This window comes from Haliaeetus albicilla, chromosome 1 (assembly GCF_947461875.1).
Source record: "Haliaeetus albicilla chromosome 1, bHalAlb1.1, whole genome shotgun sequence".
NCBI lineage: Eukaryota > Metazoa > Chordata > Aves > Accipitriformes > Accipitridae > Haliaeetus > Haliaeetus albicilla.
In genome coordinates, this window is record NC_091483.1 from 38,004,025 (window position 1) to 38,027,329 (window position 23,305).

A 23,305-nucleotide genomic window follows, 5' to 3' on the forward strand; every position below is an offset into this window, starting at 1 on the left:
TGTCTCTTTCTAAGCCCTTGATGCATTCATTGTGCTGTGTATGTTGAGCCATAGTACAGGAAACCATAAATTTAAAATTGTTCAGAACCCAGCTATCTGCACCCATCATCTCTGTGCGTGTGTCTTGTTAGGGCAATGCAAGTAGCAAGGAATAAGGTAAGTCCCAGGTTAAATGGCAACTACGTAGACTCTAATAATGGCTAGCAGTTAATCGGTACAAGATAGCTTTCCATTGTAACACAAATGAAGTATCAGGAAAGACAAGCAGCATCATTTAGGTTGTCTTTAATGCCACAAATATTATAAGCAGAAATTTTTCTGCTCTAAGATCTGCTATGAAACCCTACATTTAAAGCAATTATGCAATTAGAAGAATGTTATTTTCTGTGCATTTACTACAATGTAGATGTATTTCTAGTCCAAAGTATGTAATTACGTGCCACATAAGAATCGTTTATTTTTTCTTATGTTTCTGGTTTGGTTTTTTTCCTTCTGTAAAAGTTTGCCATTAACACCACACTATCACAATTAATCTCTGGGAAGATATGCCTATGCAAAGGTGAAAGTAAAAATATCTCTTATCTCTGCAGTGAACTAGTTCTTGGACTAAACCACTGAAGTGGTTTTTCAGAACTAAAAATAAACTTCTGTTGAGCACAACTATGTACATTTCTGTGATAAGTCAAGTAAGCTGTTTCTTGACAAGATGATTTTCTCAATATAAAAATTATTGATGCCAAACAAGTAAATGGCGAATGCAAAAGATATTTCTGTTGCTGAAAGATCGTAATGATGAGAGCTGATGTTTCAAATCACAACAGTCCTTTTAATCTTATATCCTATTTTCGACAGGATTTTCCAAAGAATAGTGTAAAATGCCTGCAGTGGGTAACTGAACAAAACAAAACAAAAAATTTGTATCTTTTCCATATTTCCTTAAGAAAGGAATTATTATCTTGTCTCATGCAATTCTATCTATTCCTCCAACTTAATTTATTTTTAATGTTGCTAAGTGCTTGCGCTCCATAGTATAATTTCTGCAGCAGCACAATATGTCTCTTACTTATTTGTGTCACAAAATACATTATTTTAACATTTGCTCAAGTGTTTTTGTATGATTGATATAATTTTTCTATTATTTTTTATGAAAAACATAACAGGGAACGTTTGAGTGATTGGTGTTTAATCTCTTACTCACTATAGCTTAAATTTCCCTTTATTTTCCTAGTGGCAGAAGCCCTGACAAAATTATAAAACTATAAAATTGATCTAAATAAAATGCACTGTAATAACATAACCATTTTTTAAACTAAATCCATAACATGAACGTCTCTCTTTTTAAACCGAGAGTTGTTTCGGTTTTTCTTTTCCTTTTTAAAATAAAAGAAAAGAATAAAAAAATGCAGCTTTATACAAGTTGCTTGTAAATGAATCTATGAGCTAATTCCCAGTTACCTGCGGACACATGAAACCATATTACGCTGCCAGTTCAGTGTAAAGTGGTTATGACTGCGACCGTGGTGTTGGTATAAGTGGAAACTGATGCCTGTGTACCTTCTGATACTTCTGTAAGCTTCAAAAGGGAAAGAAGAAGAATAATGGAGGCTTCATTTACTCCCTTGGTGACCGCAGTGAATTTTGTTCTGCTTTACTGTGGAGGGAGCAGAAAAGCAGTCTGTTACTGTCATATATCTCACGACGTTGACAGCCAGCCAAATTGCCTGCGCTCTACTGAGCAGCCTGGAACTGGGCATGCCAGCCCCAAGGGACGGAGGTGACACACCGCCCCTTCCCCTTCCCCTTCCCCTTCCCCTTCCCCTTCCCCTCGGCTGGCTCCAGGCCAAAAGCAGGGTTAAGGCTAGCATTGTCACGGCAGCTTCCCTGCATGTTTAAGGGCTCTCGGCCTCGAAGCCTTGTGCAAAGGATGTGGATGAGATCATACAGATACTGTTTCGGGCAAGAAGCTAAGTAGGAGAGATTCACCCCTGCACTGTGGAATATTATGAGAAGCTGTCTTGCTTGGATTAAGGAGTTTAGTGTAAAACTTAGGGATTCATTAGTTCTGCTGTGGTGGAAAGCATCTTTGCAAAGCTTATGTGAATGCTATCCTGAATCCTGTGCGAGGTCATAAACTGAATTACAGTATTGACAAGCAGTGCAATATCACTGTCAGAACCTCCACTCTCTGTAGGAGTTCAGTGTTCATGAACTAATTTTACCTTGTCAGGATACAAAAAGAAGTCCCATCTTTGACACTCTTTGACCTTGTCAGGATATCAGATTTGCAACAGGTTCAAATTCAGAAAAGATCCGCTGATTTCTCCAGGTTTCTAAGGTAGGTGGAGTACGCATGTCTTTTATGGATAGTTTTTATGAATGAAACATTAAACCGAGAACGTGCCTTCTCCATGCCAAGAATGATCATTACACGGTCCGTTTCCCACGGGTTGGTGTTTGTCCAGTACCCTTGTTCAACATACTGCCTCAGCACACTCACTACAATGACAGAAACAACTTCCTACAATATTCATAAAGTTAAGTGCAGCCATAAGGAACGTTTGAGCAAGCATATACAAAGGTTTTATTATCACTGGCACTTATTAGCCTCAGGTTTCAATCTGTCTATAATTTGTAGATCCGGAGCTGCTCCTCACTGTCGTTGCTTGGGATTCCAAAGATGTGAGATCACTGCATGGTGCTGCCATTGCTGAGGGAGAAAACACCTAGTTTTCGGAAAACTGCTTCCGTTGCACAGAAAAATGTCCAAGTCACAAGTGAGTAGAAATCAGAGAATGAGTAACAACAAAAGCATACCTCAGATATGTCAATAGAGAGCGGACTATAACATTCTCGTCAGCTTGTATTTGCCTTTTAATATTTTAGTGTGTTGTTTATGAATGCAGGGAACTGAGGTGGAGAGGCGATTTGACAAGTGCTGGCAATTTGACAAGAACCATACCTCAGCAGAGTACAGTCCACCGGTACATGAAATCTGATGTCTTCATCATATCCAAAGGGCTTTTCGTTATGAATAACGAGTAATACATTTCTCACAGGTGACAGGAAAGATGCAAGGCTAAAGAGGAATTTGAATGATTAAGAACTGACCTGAAAAATGGGTGTAGGTTTCATATGTCAAACATAGATGTTGGCATAAGAAAAGGAATAAGAACATGATGAGAGTAAAAAACAACGCTGGAGTCAAGGCTGGCATTGCTCATGGAACAGATGGGAGAGGTGGCAGATGAAAAGAGAGAGGATCAAGGCTGGCTGTTACAGTCTAAAGCAAAAACCCAACACATTTGAATTAGCTGTGCTCCACAGGGGGAGTGGGGATGGTAAAATCAAGATAACAGGAGAGAAAAAAGATTCTGATGGCAATGCTTTGGAAAACCAGATGGAAATTAGGCAAGGAAGGAGGCAGCAAGGAAGAAGAGAGGTAGCAGGTAGGTGGGAAAAAATTAGGACAGGATTAAGAAATGCATTCCTTGGGACTGAGACAAAGCAATGGAAGTTTTTTATACTGTTGGAAGAAAGGGGAAGATACTGCCAGACAAGAATCACGGATTTAGCATGCATAGTCTAATCTGAAAATCTTCCTTTTATGTTTTCTTGTAGCCTTAATAATGTAATTTGCTATAATCTCAGTAGAAAAAAGGGAAGTAATCTATAGCAGATTTTCCAGACACTTGGATAGTTCAGCATATACCTAAGTGATCTTATAGGCAAGATAAATATAACATTTCTTGCAAATAGCAAGAATGCAAGTAGCTCAGATAAATATAGTAAATCCCAATTTTCCGTACATTTCTCACAATGGTTATCTAAGTTAGTAACAAACTGCACCGTCACAGCTACTACACAGCAAAGGGAACTTCAACTTGTACGATTATCACTAATTATTTTACATCAGTTATACAACAGGGTAGTGATGTTGCTTTTTTCACCATCAGAATCACATAATAGAAGGTAGAATAAGCTATTCCTTAGTGCATACCATCCCCGGGTATATGTACTGTTAATGGGAACAGTATGTGTTTGCTAATCAGTAGAGGAAGCAGAATGAGCCTGGGAGATCAGGATGTACTTTTTATTTTTAAAAAGACTCTTGAGATCCAGAATGAACATATGGGACTAAACAATTTAAGAAAAATTTGGAACTCAAAACTTTCATTTGTATTTCCTCTTTATTTACATTTACTGGTAATTGCAAAAGTTCTGCAGATTTCAAAAATCCAAAGACAACAATCTTTTTTGAAGGGAAGAATTTCTTAACCTGCCATGGAATCAAAGGATTTGTACATTGGTACAGCATTTTTACATCCCACAAAACTTGCATATTTTAAGATTATTTTTTTAAATGAAAAAAATAATGAAAATAAGTCTGAATATAAAACCCAAATATTGACGGCACATAAGGCCAGAAGGTACCACTATAACCATTTAGTTTGAGCTCTTGCCAAGGGCCTTCTCAGAATTTAACTTTTTCAACAAGGATTATTAGAAGACAATCTGATTTTAAGTGAGTGTTTTCCAGGGCTGAGGAATTCACTACAACCCTCAGCACATGACTACCATGGTGAAGGACACATTACTAAAACAGCAAAACAAAAGATAAACTTTATTTCTAATATGACTATAATTAAGATCAGCATTCAAATACTGTTCTTTTTACTGCATCCATCTCCTCAAATGCTTTATATTATCAAAGTTACTTTCATGAAGCAGGTATTCCATGTCATCAAGTCATTCCTGAACTATCTTTTTGGTAAGTATATGGAGCGATCGCTAAATGTTTCTGAGTGCAAGGCAAAAATTTCCCATTCTTCAGTCATTTCCAAGTTTGTTTCCATGTCTCCTGTGCACCTGCTGAAACACATGAACACTTAGTTGAATTGCAGCCACTGTCTCAACCAGGATTGTGCCAGGACGAATTGCTGAGGAAATGTATTCCTGATAAACTCATATTTGTTTCTGATCAGCACATATATTAGCCCTTTTTAGCTTTCTCACCAACTTCTACCTTATGTTCAAGAATGTTGTCCATTAGAACCTATTAAATCAAATGTAGCCATCATTGAATCTTGCATTCTTTGCAATAAGTAGCAAATCTCTCCCGGACTTCCATGGAATCAGGATTAGGCACTTAGCCTTTTTAGGGTTTTGACATCTTATTATTTGATATCTGGCCTTCTGTCATCTGTCATTGTTTTCATTATTATTGCACTGCTATGTTCCTTTCAACAAGTGATTGATGCTTATTATTAACAGTCCCCCTGTTGATGCTTTGTTCAGATTCTGAACTAATGCATTTTTATATGAGCTTTTGTTGTGGATTTAGAAAAACGCATATGAGAATGTAATCTTCTGGTTTTAAGATTACAATCCTTACTTACCTCTTGCTAGATTCTTTTCCGTTTCTTGTGCAAAAAGTATTGAATGTGATTCCCAGTAATGTAGTCTGATTTTTTTATGCACAGTGTTAATGAGTATGTCTATTCTTAGTACACGGTCATAAATTACTATCACCTATAAATTTCTTTTTTCTCCTTTGCCTGCTTGCATCTTTTCAATTAGCATAGGACTGTTATAAAAAATGGAGAGTTGAAGAAGGCCTTATTTTATTATCAGCATTTTTTCCCTGTTATTAATTTCTGATTAAACTGTTTTCTGGCTGATTCACTAGCCCATGCCGTCCTTTTGTACTTACTCATCTCAGTTGGAATCTTTTCTTTTTCTCTGGCACACCAACAGTAGAATATGGCCACATAATTTGACATTTTTTCTACATGTTCTGACATGATGATACAAATCTGGAATATTACATGCACATAAATACACACACAGATGCACATTGTACCTGATGTATACATATACATACTCACAATTCTGTAATAGAAAAAATTGCATTAGAAAATCAGCAGCCGGTGTGGTATCAGTTGTGACTGCCATGGCAGTTTTTATTCATTCACCACAAACAGTCTGTACAAAACTCCAAGCTGCAATTGGTAATTAACTTCTTACTCAGGTCACTTTTGTTTTACCCACCTGCTATGCTATGTTCTGTAGGTCTTTAACTTGAAAGGTGTAGCAAGGACACTGTCATGACAGAAAGTGGGTTCAAGACCTTCACCTATAAACTGTTTTCATTCAGGTAAGGTTGCTCATTGTGTATTGCCCACTACAGTGGGATCAAACTTAGTTTAGCATTATCCACAGTTTAGTATAAACAATAAAATAACACTCTACTATCTAACCAGGTAAAACATGCATCACCATGAATTACTCTTACTGTATCTGACAAAGGTCTTGATGTGCATGTGGAATAGCACTGTTCTCTATGACACAAAAAACCCCCCAAACCCCCAACCAACCAAAAATAACAGCTTAGAGATTTAAATCTTTTCCATAACTGTAAAGACAATTAGTTCAAAAACTGGGGTTCTTCTAGATTTCATTTTTATGTTTTGCATCATCTTAATGCTTTTTATATTTTAGTTCATTATGCAGCTGTAATGTATATTGGCAAATAGCATTTTTTGGTTTATTATAAAATATTGAAATACAATCTTCAAACTGAGCTCTTTGCTGCATTTTTAACCTCATTTGATATACATAAGGGGATTCTTCAGACCCGGGTGGAAAAAGTGTATGTTTATGATTTATCTGTGCTCCTGTTAAAGACTGACAATACTACACTAAAATATTTATTAAAAGTAAATGCCCGTAGATCTCATTGTCCAGGGTGCAGTGAGGACTACCTGAATGCAAGCTTTCCTCTGATATCTTAATCTATCGATTGTCACAGTGACACTGTTTGCTCCTTTCACAGAATTCAGCCGTAGCTTTTACCATGGAGCACAAAACCTGAGTGCTGGGAGGGACCAGGCAGGGGGAGACCAAGGAAGGGCTGTAGCGACTCTGCCATTCTACCCAAATAATGCCATAGGGTCTAGAAGCTCACGCTGCTAAAGCTCACTCTCTTTTTCAGGCTCATCCCATTTTGTGGTGAGAAAAAGACGATGACACAAGTACAGACAGAAGCTAGTACAGAATTTCCCAGTGAAATGACTCAAATGAAACTAAACCGGTCATGAATTAGTGATGGGTAAAGGGCCTCAAACTGCCTACAGGATATGTACTTATATTGACATCTGAATATCTGAAGCTTTGAGACCCTTCTTTGTACCTGGAAAGGAGAATTAAGACAATTTAATAATTAAAAAAAAAAAAAGGAAACGCAATGCAAGATCAGTATCCTTTCTGACATGGGTATGTCTCATCTTTATTAACAAAAAATAAAATAAATAAAAATGCCAGCCAACGATCATTTAATAGCAAATTCATTGTCACAGTCACAGTATTGCGACACTGCCTGTTCTTCTCTAAGATATGTGCGTGTGTCCGTGTGTGTGGACCATAGCAACAGACTTTGTGCCAAACTGAAAAATGTTAAATTTAGCTTGCAGTAAATAATATGTCTAGCTAATGTGGATGGAACTCATCTTGGGGGAAAAAAAAAAAAAAGTCCCCATTCTACCTGAAAACGAAGCATCTGAACAGCTTTAAACCTTCCTGCATACCAACTCGTCTGTTTTGGGCACGGCAGTTAAAAATACGCTTTTCAGATATACCTGGGAGGTGGCTACATCCAAATGGCAGCCTGGTGAAGACTAGTGAAATAAATAAATAAACAAACCCTCTAAAAAACATTAAGGGTTTTAGTTTTGGGTGTTGTTGGGGTTTTTTTTGCGTTTCAGTTTTCCATCTGAGCAAACATCTCCCGCTGCCAAAGAGAGAAATCGGCGCGTGATTGCCTCCCGTCCCCGACTGCTACCCACGGAAAGCAGTGCGGACACGAGGGGCTCTGCACGCAGGCGGCAGTGCGCGCCGGCCAGCGCGTCCCTCCGGGGGAGGGGACCCCCTTGGGCTGAGGTACCCAACTTTAGACACGATCTTCCGGGGGGGGGGGAGCAGGCGCGGGAAGAGGGAAATAACACACCTCCCCCGAGGCGCGGGAGTCGGGACGGGACACGGAGATGGGGCCCGGGGCGGGGGGTGTGGGGGGTGTGGGTGCTGCCGCCGGCCCCGGCCCGGGCCCCCGCCGCCCCCCGCGGCCGCCGCAGCGCCGCTGTCCGCGGTGCTGAAGGTTGGCGGTGGCCCTCGCCGCGGCCGCGCGCGCAGGGGCGGGGCGCGGCGGCGAAAGGGGCGGGAAGGGCGCGCTCCCGCCGGCCTCCCTGGCTCGCGCAGGCGCGCCGCCGCCTCGCCGGCTGCGCCGCCCGCCCGTTGAGTGCGAGGAGAGCGCGGGCGAGCGCGTGTGAGGGCAGCGCCGGGCGCGCTCAGGCAGCGGGAGCACAGCGGCGCCGCCGCCAACGGCACGCGGCCACCCCCACCCCCCTCTCCACCAACCTCCAACACCCCCCACCTCCCCCCCCCCCCCCCCGCTTATTTCCGGAGCCGGGACGAGGGCCGGAGCGACGGCGGCGGCAGCTCTCGGCGGCGGCAGCGTGGGCACCGGCTTCTCCCGCGCCCGCCGCGGGGATATTCTCGTTCCTTTCCTCCCGCGGTTGGCGTGCTCCCGCCGGCCGCTCGCCCGGCGCGCAGAGGATCTAATTTGCTGACGAGCGCGCTCCGCGGAGGAGGAAGAGGAGGAGGACGGGGAAGAAGAAAGGGCTGTTTCCGTGGCTTTGTGGATGCTCTACTTTTCCTGGAAATGCAAAAGATTATGCATATTTCTGTCTTCCTGGCTCCCGTGTTGTGGGGACTGATCTGGGGGGTCAATTCTAACAGCATACAGATCGGTAGGTGCCCGCATGCCGGGGGACCTCGCTCTCCTCCCGACGGATCTCCCGCTCCCTCATCCCCGCCGGTGTCACTCGGGCATGCCTGTCATGTCGCCGCGCGCCCAGCCCCACCGCGGTACCCGCCAGGCGCCCGTGAGGTCCCCTCCGGCAGCCGCGGCCGACGCCTCCCCCGTCCCCTCGCCGTCCCCCGAGCCGCACCGCCCGTCCCGTCGCGCCCCCGGGCTCCGCGGCGGCGGCCGGGCGCGGGACGGACCCGCCGCCGGGATCGCTCCAGCAGCGCTGCCCGAGCCGGCGGAGCCTGCCGGGCACCCCCGCCCAGCCCAGCCCAGCCCCGGCGGCGGGAAGGGACGCGGCCCCCGCGGTGCTCTGCCCGTCTGACGCCTGTGCCTGTTTCCCTGCAGGGGGGCTGTTCCCGAGGGGCGCCGATCAGGAGTACAGCGCGTTTCGGGTAGGGATGGTTCAGTTTTCCACCTCGGAGTTCAGGCTGACTCCCCACATCGACAACCTGGAGGTGGCCAACAGCTTCGCGGTCACCAACGCCTGTGAGTAACGGACGCCGCCACCCGCTGCGCACTGCGCGCGCTGCCCGCCAGCCTGCTGTGGCGGCGGGGGCGGGGCGCCGCGTAGCGGGGGGGGGGGGCTCCTCTCTGTGTGTGTGGTGGTGGTAGTAGTGGGGGTGCTGGGGTGAGGGGGTCGCTGCGCCGCCGCCGCGGCCGAGCAGGTGCCGGAGGGCTCGGGCCCGGCTCCGGCCCCGGGCAAACGGGGCGCGCGGGGTCTCCGTGCGCCTCCCCAGCCCTCGCGGAGGTTTAAAATGGTGCCTGCCGCCCCCGCCCGGCGGCTCTCCCCACGCGTTGCATAAGGCTGCGCGGCCGCGGGACCGCCCGCAGCGCTCCCCCGCCGCCCGAGAGCTGGGCGCGGGCTCTGCCGCGGCTGCGGAGCCTTCCCGTTAACAGGCGTGGGCAGGGCCGGGCCGGGCCGGGCCGGGGCCCCCTCCCGACAGCAGTTGAGGGGGCGCGGACGCGGGCGGCTGCGGGGGCGATCAGCCATTTTACGCCGCGCGGCGCTCCAGGCTCCATCTCGCCTTCCCCTCAGCCTCGCCGGGAGCCCGCCGCCCCCGCGGCTTCCGCGGCGAGCCGTCCCCCGTCGGCGGGCTGCGCGGGCGGCCGGCGCGGCTCTGCCCAGCCCTGGCTGGCTCCGCCTCCGGCGAGGCCGGGCCCGGCCGCACGCGTGCCGCGGGGCGCGGAGCACATGCGTTGCTCGGGGAGGCGGGGTGGTGCAGCGCGGGCGGCCGAGCGCGAAGAGGGGAGCCCTTCGGCGGGGGTCCCGCGGGGATGCTTGCTTCCGTCTGCCGCTCGGTGCCTGCCCCTCTCCCCCCCCCACCCCCCGGCAGCCGCCCGGCGTTTGGCCCGGCGGGGCGCAGGTTGACCCCGCGGAGCGGCGTGGCTGGCGGGGGAGGGCCGGCCGGGCGTGCGATAAAGGGGCAGCCGCGACAAGGGGCTGCGGGCGCTGCCCGCGCCGGCGTTGAGGGCTGTGAGAGTGAGGCAGGTGTTCCCAGAGCGAAGAGGGGTGCCCGCCTTCCCCCGCTCTCCTGCCTGATCTGCCCGTTTCAAGCGAAACCGGGGGTCCCGCAGCGGCGCGGCCAGCAAGGCGGGGGGGGGGGAGAGCCCGCTCTGGTTCCGTGCTGCCTGCTCCCGCCCAGCTGTGGCTCATCGGCCGCCCAGCGCCGTGCTCCCCCCCAGCCGCTTCCCAGTCTGTCCTGGGGACAAGCCGTCAGGGACGTTGAATCTGGAGGTTAGCTATCAGCCAGAGCAGTTTCCCTCCCTTGGTGACCCTTTTTTTTTTTTTTTTTTCCCCTCCCCTAAGTGAGCTATGTTACGGTAGGTGTGGTGGTGCTGAAGAGGGGCGTCTCGGCACAGATGCTGGGGTAGGTGGTGCAAGAGCTCAGCCCAAGGAGCTTTCGGTGGCATGCATGTATGAGGATAGGAGGGTGTAGCACACACAGCTAAAGTCAGAAAAGGTTAGAGCATGTAATGGGCCACAGTAAGGCTACTTTGCTTATCTTCACAAACTGTGGGAGTTCTTGCTTGCTTAGGTCGTGAGGGTTTCCAGCAACCAGAACTGCATGTGGTTAGTATTTGCAGTATTTGTTACTGGGACGGTTGGTGAAGTAAGGGGTTGTGTAGCAGTCTGGATGGCATTCTGCAAAAATGTGACAGGTCTTAATTCTGTGAAGTCAGTGAAATCTTGAAAATAATTTGTGTAAAACGCCCGATTTCTTTTTTTTTTTTCCTACTAGTACTAGATAACAAATACAGCCACCTGGTCTTTGCAGAAGTAAAGGATTCATATTTTTCTCCAATCCCATCCAAGTTTTTTATCTGTGTTTGCATGCATGCATCAGTCTTGTTCATGAGCTTAGCTGTCTTCATTGGCTGAACTGTTACGATACTCAGGTGATGTGTGTAGGCTGTAGACTGCAGCGATGGACTTCGAGACCTCCAGCACAAGGGGGATGCTGTCCATGTTTCAGGTTTCCCTTTGTCTGAACCTTGTCCAAGGCTTCCGTTTCCAAGCAGTTTGAAGAGCACCAAATTAAGACATGAACATGAACTTGCTTTTTCGTTACCTCGATCACCACTGACAGTTTAGTGAAGTTATCTTGTCAGTTCGATTTAATTGACTGGTGAAGCATATGCTAAAAATATGTGTAGTGTCTCCTTGATTACCTTCCAAGAAAGGTTTGATTGGAGAACAAGGAGTTCTGAAGACAAATATTTGCCATATAGGAAGCAGAATTTAGCAGTTGGTTGCAGAGCACTGCATGCACAAATGGTTAAGGATGATCCATTTTTTTTGTCCTCTATTTCAAATAAGAACGAGTGTATTGAAAAAGCTGCGAGTTGGTTGTGTTTGATTTTTTTCAGAAGAGTGTACAAAAAACCTATGTCCAAAACCATCACTATCAACAGTTAAAACAATGCAGGCGTAAAAGAAAGTCACAGAAATGTAGGATAATATGAAACGGAAACTGCTTCGGTGTTTACCCAGCTATTTCACTCCAGCGAGGCGATTTTCCCTTACATAAATGTAGTGGCAGGCTCATACCGTGACAGAACTAATGACCCTTTTCTACCCGAAGAATAACAAATTTTCTAAAATCGACGACTGAAATACTTCAGCATTTGATTTAAAAACCCTAAGCCAGCTCGATCTCCGGTTGCAGAAACTCCGGACGGCGGTGTGGGAGGTGCGGTGTGTGCCCCGGGTGGGGCGGCCCCCGGCCCCGGTCCCGGTCCCGGCCCCCGGCCCCGGTCCCGGCCCCCTCCCACCGCCTCCCGGCAGGTGGCAGCCGGCAGCAGCCCGGGGCTCCCCCGCCCGCCCGCAGGGGGTGTGCCTGCCTCCCTCCCGCCGCCTGGTAACCAACAGGAGGCCGGGGCGTACAATTCCATCCCGGGTAAAAACAGACAGACAAAAAACCCGCTGTAAAAGTATTTAAAGGAATCTTCAAACTTATTGTCAGCACTTGCTCAGAGTTCGTTGATGGAGCAAACAGTTTTTAGATTAACAAGTTGTACTGCTGGTACTACTTCTAAATCAGGTTCCTACACTTCCAGAAAAGAGGAGACGATGGTCATGTGCCCCGGGGGATGTTTGAAACAGTAGGACTACTCAGTCAGTTAAAGGTGACCAGAAGATGCATGTAGCAGAGGAGGAGTGGACACTCTGTGAGTAGGTAGCCTTAACTCACGTAATACATCCATAATAGTCCCTTTAGGTTGTTGGACTATTGGAAGGCCTGTGAACGCTGTGTTGACAGGTCACGGGGAGTAGCTGTTGGAATCTAATTGCAGTGTGGCACCTCTCAAGTCGATGTCACTAGGAGGCTTAATGGTTTTGATTGAGAGATGGCGCAGTCTTTCTTCAGACTGATGGCACAGTTAAAGGAGGTGTTCACTGCCATGACTACTGTTATATCCTTCAAGAGAAATGGGCAAGGCTTAGCCCTCTTTGAGAATTCTTGGTGACTTGGAGGATTACAGTCTAGGTAGTAAAGGCAAATGTTAGCAAAGCGGTTCACTAGCAGAACCTCTTTGGCTGTTAACAGCTGGAGCAAAGGTACAGCACTGCAGGTAATTCATAGGGTGGAATTGGAAGGTATCCAAACCACTGGACTTTATTGTCCTTCAGCACAGTGTAATTGAGTCTATTCTAATTGGAGAAGTGCTGACCGTAAGTGATATCATTTTTTTTAAAAATTGTTAATCCTGTCAAGAAAAGAGGAAACTAGTGAAGATTAAATCCTTTCCCCTTAAATCCACCAACCCAAATTTGTACACAATACAAATATGTGTACTCACATATTTTTGCACTGAAGGGATATTGGAGTCACCTAAAGAGACGTTTCCTATGAAGTACTATAAAACCTTCATAGCTGTAACAAGTTTTTCATATAGCAGTTTCAGCACAGAGGTAATATATGCACAATCCCGGATGTTTAATCCTGCTGGCTCAAGAGCCAGTGTTGAGCTTTTCTGTTTTAAATCAAGTCTTACAGCTCTGCAGGGATCACTGCACCATGACATTATGACAAGGGGATGCTGATTCATGCATAAACCTTAGATCCTTTCATTATATCTTCAACCAGCAGCTTTGAAAACCTATGAATATCTAGCATGTTGCAACTTGGGAGTCATGGCAAAGGTGTTCCCAGCCATTTTGGAATATAACACTCTAGATGGCATTCTTAAAGAAATAGCATTCAGCACACTGCTGGCAAAATGATTAACGAATAAGCAAAAAAAAAAATATCCTGTAGTGGTAAAGATGGGAGAAGTTTAGATGCATTTGTTTGAATTAAAATTACTGTGGACCAAGCCTAAATATATTTCACAATAAATTCTTATAACTGATTTTAAAGGAGAGGAGGAATTTATTAAATGCCTATGTTTCAGTTCATTCGTATTCCCGGTCCTTCTCATTTCTTTTTTGCTATAAAACAATTATCAGGCTCTGAGCAGATGTGAAGCAGGTTGTGTACCCCCTTGTAATTAAAATGGACAAGATCGGATGGGTTGCTGTAGTAAAATGATACAATAAAACCAGGATGTAGCCTACAGTAGGTACTCTTGTGCTTTTGCTGCTCTCAAAAGATTTCTCCCCTCAAAATCAAGCTCTGTAGCAAACTTGAAACTACTTCTTCTAATTGAAACTAATTCTTCTACTCCTGAGAGTCAGTCATAAAGAAACTTGGGGTATTTATTGTGTGACAGTTCTGTCCCTGCTGTGCATCTTTGCTCCTGGCTCGCAGAGCATTTTCACACAGCTGTGATCCAGAATGTGGGCAGATACAAATATGACAGTTTTTGCTTGGCTGCTTGACTTTTCAGATTTTTATTAGGTGATTATTGCATTAATTTTGTCCATATATCTGAAATAAAAATTTACCATGCAGTTTTGAGTATAGTATGAACATATATTTTACTCTTATAAACCTTAAAGTGAGTTACATTTAATAGCAGTGAGTAGCATATCAATCAAGCCTTAAATATACCAATCAAGCTCTTAAATTGACCAATATTATCAGTCAATCTCTTCAATATATTCATGTTTATATATGCTTTTACTTATATTTAATATATGAAAATGTAGTAACTTTTTTCTATTTATGCTAATGAAAGCTTTAATTTATACCGGCTTTGATAGAACTATTGACTGCACATAGCTGGGGATGTACTTAACTCCTTCTGTGCATAAGACTTACCATACTATCCAGCGTGTGTTACACACCCTAAACCAAGGGCCACTGCGTTAAGTGATACTGTTACTGCTTATTTCATTAGTTCTTTGATCAAGCTTCTCATGATTAAAATATTTTTGAGAATTAAGGTGTGTTTAACAGATAATTCTTTGATAATTACTAGGAAAGTATATAATAACTGGGAACATGTTATTAGTTTGAAAATACAATAACCCGGTAAAGACTGTTCTATTAACATTATGTAGAAAATTAAGATATTCAGCATAATTCTGTGAAAACGTGATTAAATTGTAAGAAAAAATTTGCTCAAGGAAAAAACAATTTTAAATTAATAAGTCTCTGATATGTGCTGGTCAGAATAATTTTTAGGAAAATAAAAAGAGGAAATAACCCATAGTAAACATAACCATGTGTATATATGTATGTGCATATACACACGTATATATTAATGTACATACATATGTACTTATATAGTGAACAATAGTATATTTTGAATGTCACAAATAAAAAGCAGGACATTGATTAAACCCTGCAATCCGTTTTCTGAAGAGAATTATCTCAGAGCTCTTACTAGTAAGCCAATTTATCACTTTATGTCAGTGTTCTCACCCTGTGAATTGGGTGCATGAATTACTAATTTTTTATATTGAAGGTTCATGCCGATATTCTGGAACCAACATCACTGCAACTGAAGCCGAGGAATGTCAGGTCAGACTGAAAATAACACTGAAAAGGTACCTGAATAGATAAAACATTTAGTTGTATATATCAAACTCTCTATATATGTTTATGTGAATGGGTTTGTCATATGACAGTTAACTGGAACTTTCATTTCTGAAATCAACAAGATTTTTCCAGTATTTTGTAACTTATCGTTGCATTTATCAGAACATGAATACAGTGGCATCTGCTTTTAGAAGACTGTGGACAAGGGATTAATTCCTTTTGCCATATAGATTTCTGAAGAGGTATAGGGCAAAAGTCTGCATGTTTTTGTACAAAATATGTAGGTTTGTGGAGCATCATTATTATTTTGTCTTGAAAATTTAATGTTTCCCTTTAGTAAGTTCATAAAAAAAAATCTGCACTGACTACAAGTACATATTAGATGTAACCTTGTTGAAACTGAAAAAGGGCTTTGATTTAATTGAGTAAGTCTTTCCAATAATGAATTCTTTATAGATAAACAATAAGGAGTGAATAAAAGCATCAGACAAACGTAGTGAATGTATATTGCAAAACACATCAACAGTAAGGAGTAAAAGCAGGTTTTAAATAACAGCATGTTGAACAAATTTGTATTGGACCTTCTAAAATCAGTAACTGTGCTTAAAATACTGCTGTTGTATTTATTTGTATGCAGTTACAGAGTGGTGTAGATGTCTTTTGAAATACTATTTACTTTTCTTTATCTACCTGTATCTAGGCTCACCATACAACATTTCTGACTTTCTAATGCAACGCTGCTATGCCCCATTGTTTAACAATTATTCCATAACAGATGTGTGATTTTTTTTTCCTTTTTTTCTTTCATTGTTTTAAGAAAGGTTCTCAAATCAGGCAGTTTATGGGGAGATTACCTTTTCCCCCCTAAAGTTTCCACTTGGGAAATTAATATAGACAGTTAACATTTCTGTCCTGAATCTGATTTAATGTACAGATACTTAGTGCATTTACCTATGGCTAGTTGCTTTATGAGAGTGTAAAAAAAAATTTACAAGAAAAAGGTATTCATTACGATTGTGCAGCAAGGTGTGGTTCAGTTCTAGCTATTCCTATCTCCCACCACCTGCTCCCAAACTTGACTCAGAGAAATTAATAGGATTTTGGATTTTTTTGAGGGTTGAAATGTTACATGCAGTTCAGCTAAAAGTGATGGAATGAAGCACAAGAAATGTCTTATTTCAACTCTAATCTACTATTTTATTTGATAACAGAGGAAGGATATTCAGGTCTGTATTCATTGACTTAAATCAGCATGTGATTGCTTTGTATGCTTGGGGTGCTGGGCCTGTAACTGAATTACCAATCACTTGAGCTAGTCCATGAATGACTTACTGGGCTTTATTGCACATGGAAATGGGATCTTCATTACTTAACTACAGAAGGTAAATGTGCTTGCATTTCACTGTTAAAAAGAAAAAGTACTTTGCCATTTGTGTCTTAAAAGGGACGTATTTTTTCCAAATGATTCTTCCAAAGAACATGAGTAGGACAAAATTCTGTAAAATGTTCATATTGGCCCTGACTCATAAATGCATACTCATACAACTGGTGTCAAAGAAGAGTTTCGAAGCTCAGTAAGGGACAGTGGCTAATTATATGAAATGTTCAAAATAGATCTATGAACACGTGCTTGCTATGCTATCCCACCTATTCAGTTTAATCTCAATTTTGGGTAGTTAATTTTGCATTGATTTGTTGCTACATTCTTTCAGGCTGCTGTGGTTAAGGTTGTCATACCATTGTAATTTATTCTCGGTATAAATGTGTTTGAAAGTTTAAAAACATGACTTGGGGTGGAAAAGATGCCTCTGCTTATTGCAAATGGTGTGAACTGATTTTCTTTCTCACACTTTGAAAATTACAAACAACAGATTCTTTCTAAGCACTTGGTATGATAGATATTTAAACAGCAATCTGTTAGGTAATGTGGAGATTTTCTGATCATCTGTACGAAGACTGCTTTCAGAGGTCATGTCAGCAACAGGGCTAGAGAGCTCAACAGAACAGTTTTGCAACTTCTTTGCAGCCTGGAGAAAGGATTTGTTTTATTTTCTGTGGTTTTCTGCCTTTTATGAATGTATTTGGTAGTTGTAGGACACTGGTTTATATCCATAAAATGAAAAGGTGAATGTGCTTTGCCATTCCATGTAATGTAGATCTAAAATATTTGAATCTGTTGCATTCCTTTCTATATGTGTGAACTATCTCAGCACGTCTGCAAATGTATGCTAATGAAATAGACTGTACAGTTCTAAGCAAGTCAGAGTAATTTGTTCAATAATCTCATAGATCTTTGAAACTGAGGATGTTGAGGGTTAGCATGCTCAAAATGTTCCTCCCTGATACTAGTTACGAGTTATTTTTGACAAAATGTCTTCCAAGCCAAAATGCTGGGTTTTGGGATTTTTTTCTTTGTTTTTCCCTCATATGAATGTAGCAAATTCCCTAACACTTTAATAGTACAGGCTCAAAGGGGGTTCTTTGTACAAACGTGGGATCCTGCAAGCAGCAAAACTTTCCTGCGTGATTGCACCTTGTGCAGACATACTGGTATCAGGGAGTTTATTCCAGGTGTAATATTTAAAAAACAGGGTAAATATAGTTTGCATGGCTAGCGCATACCAAGCTCATACTTACATAAGCTAAAGCAGTGTTACTTAGAGCAGAACCAGGATTGATCTGCACTGGAATTACAGTGAGTGTTTAGGAGAACCATTCAGAATTTAACCCAGTTATTTAATATCTTGTCCATGTCAGACAGAGGACCTGAATTTAACCCTGTCCTGGGTTCAGCTGGGATAGAGTTAATTTTTACAGGAACCTGGGAGGTGGGGGGCATAGCCGGGGCAGCTGACCTGAACTAGCCAAGGAGCTATTCCATACCATGGGACATCATGCTCAGTATATATATGGGGAGCGGGCCGGGGGGTGGTCTGGACTTTCGGTGGGGGAAGTGGCGGAGTGTCGGGTCCCGGGTGGTGAGCAGTTGCACTGTGCATCACTCTTTTTGTATACTCTTTCATTAGTACCGTTGTTGTTGTTGTAATTTCTTTGTGTTGTCCCAGTAAACTGCCTTTATCTCAACCCTCGAGGTTCCAGGGTTTTTTTTCTTTTCTCTCCTCTGTCTCCCCCCTATCCCACCAGAGGGGGGCGGGAGGAGTGAGCGAGCGGCTGCGTGGTCCTTTGTTACCGGCTGGGCTGAAACCACGAAGGTCCTTTTTGGCGCCCAACGTGGGGCAACAAAGGGTTGAGATAACGACAGATCTGGCCAGAGCGTGTTGAAACAGATTTGTCATACGCATTTCTTATACTAGATAAATAGATGTTAGTCACAATGTTGATTAACTTGTTTACATGGTGGCGTTTTGTAAGTTCCTATATGCTCTATGTATTGCCTGTAGTTGTGTATCTCATCTCTGGGAGAGTGATTGGGATTATCATTTTGCTGTACTGGGCAATGTCGACTTGTGAAATGGTTACATCACTGGTCATGAGGTTAAGCTGGTATCTGTATGAGGCAGTGATATCATTTCCATACTTTGGGTACCTTCTGTCGGATTTTATTGGTAATTACACCCAATCCATGGGGAAGTTAAGGGGGGATACTTCCCCCCGTCCATTTGCCTCCCTTTTCTCCTTCTGACTAATTACAACAGCTTTCGAGAATTTTGAATATCCTTGAGATGCGCAAGCCAGTGTGCTGTTAGTGCTATGCCTCCTGAATATGTTTCAGGTCTTGTTTAGGGCTACAAAAAGGCTCTTTAAGAGTACCACCCAGAGATCTGCCCCAAAGCTGGATATTCATGGGTGGCACGGCATGTGGGAAGATATGGGCAGGTATCTAGAGAACTTCTCACCTCCAGTGGCTTGGAAGTTCACTCCCGAACAACTACAGAACCCTCATGAAGTCGTAGAATATTTGAAAGAAAAATGCCGTGGCTATTCCAGAGACATACAACTTGCTGCACTGTGCTGGGCCCTGGCCAGTATCTACCAAACACTGCTTGATATTAGGCAGCATCCTCAGGGGGAAAAGGGGGAAAAGATGGAAAACAGGACAACATGCACCGTGGCTACCCCAACCCCGACGACAGGCACTGTGGCTACCCCTATCCCGGTGACAGATACTGCAGCTAAACCAGAAAACCAACCTGTGCCAGTATCAGTCGCCCCTGTACAGAAAAAGAAACACACAAAGAAATCAGTTCGCTTAGTGAGAGATGAAGATGAACCAGGGTCATCGCGAGAACAGGAGGAAGGGGCAGAACCTGAAATAATTACCTGATCTCTATCCCTGAGTGAGTTGCGTGACATGCGAAAAGATTTTAGCCGCCACCCAGGTGAGCCCATTGTTACCTGGCTGCTCCGATGCTGGGATAATGGGGCTAGTAGTGTGGAATTAGAGGGTAAGGAAGCCAAGCAGTTGGGATCTCTGTCTAGGGAAGGGGGCATCGACAAGGCGATTGGGAGAAAAACACAAGTCCTCAGCCTCTGGAGGTGACTTCTGTTAGGTGTAAAGGAAAGATACCCCTTCAAGGATGAAGTTACATGTCACCAAGGCAAGTGGACCACCATGGAGAGAGGTATCCAGTACCTGAGGGAATTAGCCGTGCTGGAGGTGATTTATAACGATCCAGAAAATGCGCAGTCACCCACAGATCCAGATGAAATCCAATGCACACAACCGATGTGGCGGAAGTTTCTACGAAGTACACCACCGACCTATGCCAGCTTATTGGCAGTAATGTCCTGGAAAGAAGGCTGTGGACAAACGGTGGATGAATTGGCTGTCCAACTCCGGCAATACGAAGGAAGTCTCTCTTCCTCCCTACGGGCCTGTGTCTCAGCTGTAGAGGAATTGTCCCGAGAGTTCCAGCAATTCAAAGTGGGTATGTCCTCCTCCTCACCTGTACAGGCCCGCATCGCAGTTATTGGGAGTAAGCGTTCCTCTGCCCAAGAGAGAGAAGAGAGAAAGTACACACGACGGGCTAACCTGTGGTTTTACCTGCGTGACCATGGAGAGGACATGAGGAAGCGGGATGGAAAACCTACCTCAGTCTTGGATGCACAGGTACGGGAGTTGCGAGAAAAAGCAACCAGAAAAGAGAATTCTTCTTGGAAAACTGCTGCTCCAGTTTCCCGTGAGCAGTCCTCCGGGCGCAGTAGATGGGCCGATCTCATTTCTGATCCTCTTGAAGGGACTTCTGATTCACGTGTGCAAAAAGTGAGTAACGGATATTCTAACCAGGATTAGAGGGGCCCTGCCTCCAGCCAGGTGGAGGAGAGAGACAACCGAGTCTACTGGACAGTGTGGATTCGATGGCCTGGCACGTCAGACCCACAGGAATATAAGGCTCTAGTAGACACTGGTGCACAATGTACCCTAATGCCGGTTATAAAGGGGCAGAACCCATCTGTATCTCTGGTGTGACAGGGGGATCCCAAGAGCTAACCGTATTGGAAGCCGAAATGAGTCTAACCGGGAATGAGTGGCATAAACACCCCATTGCAACTGGCCCAGAGGCCCCGTGCATCCTTGGTATAGATTATCTCAGGAGGGGGTATTTCAAGGACCCAAAAGGGTACCGTTGGGCCTTTGGTATAGCTGCATTGGAGACGGAGGAGATTGAACAGCTGTCTACCCTGCCTGGTCTCTCCCAAGACCCTTCGGTTGTGGGGTTGCTGAAGGTTGAAGAACAACAGGTGCCAATTGCTACCACGACGGTGCACCGGCGGCAATATCGCACCAACCGAGACTCCCTGATCCCCATCCATAAGCTGATTTGCCAATTGGAGAGTCAAGGAGTGATCAGCAAGACTCACTCACCCTGTAATAGTCCCATATGGCCCGTGTGGAAATCTAATGGGGAATGGAGACTAACAGTAGATTATCGTGGGCTGAATGAAGTCACGCCACCGCTGAGCGCTGCTCTGCCAGATATGTTAGAGCTTCAATATGAACTGGAATCAAAGGCAGCTAAGTGGTATGCCACAATTGACATTGCTAATGCATTTTTCTCCATTCCTTTGGCAGCGGAGTGCAGGCCACAGTTTGCTTTCACTTGGAGGGGCGTCCAGTACACCTGGAATCGACTGCCCCAGGGGTGGAAACACAGCCCCACTATTTGCCATGGACTGATCCAGACTGCACTAGAAAAAGGTGAAGCTCCAGAACACCTGCAATATATTGATGACATCATCATATGGGGCAACACGGCAGAAGAAGTTTTTGAGAAAGGGAAGAAAATAGTCCAAATCCTTTTGAAGGCTGGTTTTGCCATAAAAGAAAGTAAGGTCAAGGGACCTGCGCAGGAGATCCAGTTCTTAGGAGTAAAATGGCAAGACGGGCGTCGTCAGATCCCTGCGGACGTGATCAACAAAATAGCAGCTATGTCCTCACCGACTAATAAAAAGGAAACACAGGCTTTCTTAGGTGTTGTGGGCTTTTGGAGAATGCATATTCCAAACTACAGTCAAATTGTAAGTCCTCTCTACCAAGTTACCCGGAAGAAGAACGATTTTAAATGGGGTCCTGAGCAACGACAAGCCTTTGAACAAATTAAGCGGGAGGTTGTTCATGCAGTAGCTCTTGGACCAGTCCGGACAGGACAAGATGTTAAAAATGTGCTCTACACTGCAGCTGGGGAGAATGGCCCTACCTGGAGCCTTTGGCAGAAAGCACCTGGGGAGACCCGAGACCGACCCCTGGGGTTTTGGAGTCGGGGATATCGAGGATCCGAAGCTCGCTATACTCCAACTGAAAAAGAGATATTGGCAGCATATGAAGGAGTTCGAGCTGCTTCAGAAGTGGTTGGTACTGAAACACAGCTCCTCTTAGCATCCCGACTGCCAGTGCTGGGCTGGATGTTCAAAGGGAAAGTTTCCTCTACACATCACGCGACTGATGCCACGTGGAGTAAGTGGATTGCACTGATCACACAACGGGCTCGCATAGGAAACCCCAGTCGCCCAGGAATTTTAGAAGTGATCACGGACTGGCCAGAAGGCAAAGATTTTGGAATGTCACCAGAGGAGGAGGTGACACGGGCTGAAGAGGCCCCGCTGTATAATAAACTGCCAGAAAATGAGAGGCAATATGCCCTGTTCACTGATGGGTCCTGTCGCATCGTGGGAAAACATCGGAGGTGGAAGGCTGCTGTATGGAGTCCTACACGACTAGTCGCAGAAACTGCTGAAAGAGAAGGTGAATCGAGTCAGTTTGCAGAGGTGAAAGCCATCCAGCTAGCATTAGATATTGCTGAAAGAGAAAAGTGGCCAGTGCTCTGTCTCTATACTGACTCATGGATGGTGGCAAATGCCCTGGGGGGGGGCTACAGCAATGGAAGAAGGGCAACTGGCAACGCAGAGGTAAACCCATTTGGGCTGCCGCACTGTGGCAAGATATCGCTGTTCAGATAGAGAAGCTAGTGGTAAAAGTACGTCACGTAGATGCTCACGTACCCAAGAGTCGGGCCACTGAAGAACATCAAAACAACCAGCAGGCAGATCAGGCCGCCAAGATTGAAGTGTCTCAGGTGGACCTGGACTGGCAACGTAGGGGTGAGCTATTTATGGCTCAGTGGGCCCACGATACCTCAGGCCATCAGGGGAGAGATGCAACATATAGATGGGCTCAAGATCGAGGGGTGGACTTGACCATGGACACTATCGCACAGGTCATCCACGAATGTGAAATGTGCTGCAATTAAGCAAGCCAAGCGGCAAAAACCCCTGTCGCATGGAGGGCGATGGCTGAAATATAAACAGTGGGAGGCCTGGCAGATTGACTACATCACACTCCCACGAACACGCCAAGGCAAGTGCCATGTGCTTACAATGGTGGAAGCAACCACTGGATGGCTGGAAACATACCCTGTGTCCCATGCCACTGCCCAGAACACTATCCTGGGCCTTGAAGAGAAAATTTTATGGCAACACGGCACCCCAGAGAGAATTGAGTCGGACAACGGGACTCACTTCCGAAACAACCTCGTAGACACCTGGGCCAAAGAACACG

The 23,305-nt window shown here is 45.0% G+C and overlaps 1 protein-coding gene across 13 annotated transcripts in view; it reads left to right on the forward strand.

Moving 5' to 3' along the window:
* The first annotated feature begins 8,269 nt into the window (after positions 1-8,269).
* The window catches only part of GRIA2 (glutamate ionotropic receptor AMPA type subunit 2), a 105,650-nt gene continuing 90,614 nt past the window's right edge, over positions 8,270-23,305 (forward strand). For 2 of the 13 annotated variants that reach the window (XR_011325172.1, XM_069785984.1), the window contains exons 1-2: positions 8,272-8,801; positions 9,206-9,346. Coding sequence is in view for 11 of the 13 variants with exons in the window: in XM_069785984.1 (XP_069642085.1) it covers positions 8,714-8,801; positions 9,206-9,346 (229 nt within the window). In the remaining 2 variants the exon portion in view is untranslated. Of the gene's footprint in view, positions 8,802-9,205; positions 9,347-23,305 lie in introns of all 13 variants that reach the window. The other 11 variants (XM_069785946.1, XM_069785970.1, XM_069785995.1 and 8 more) reach the window with 8 other exon arrangements.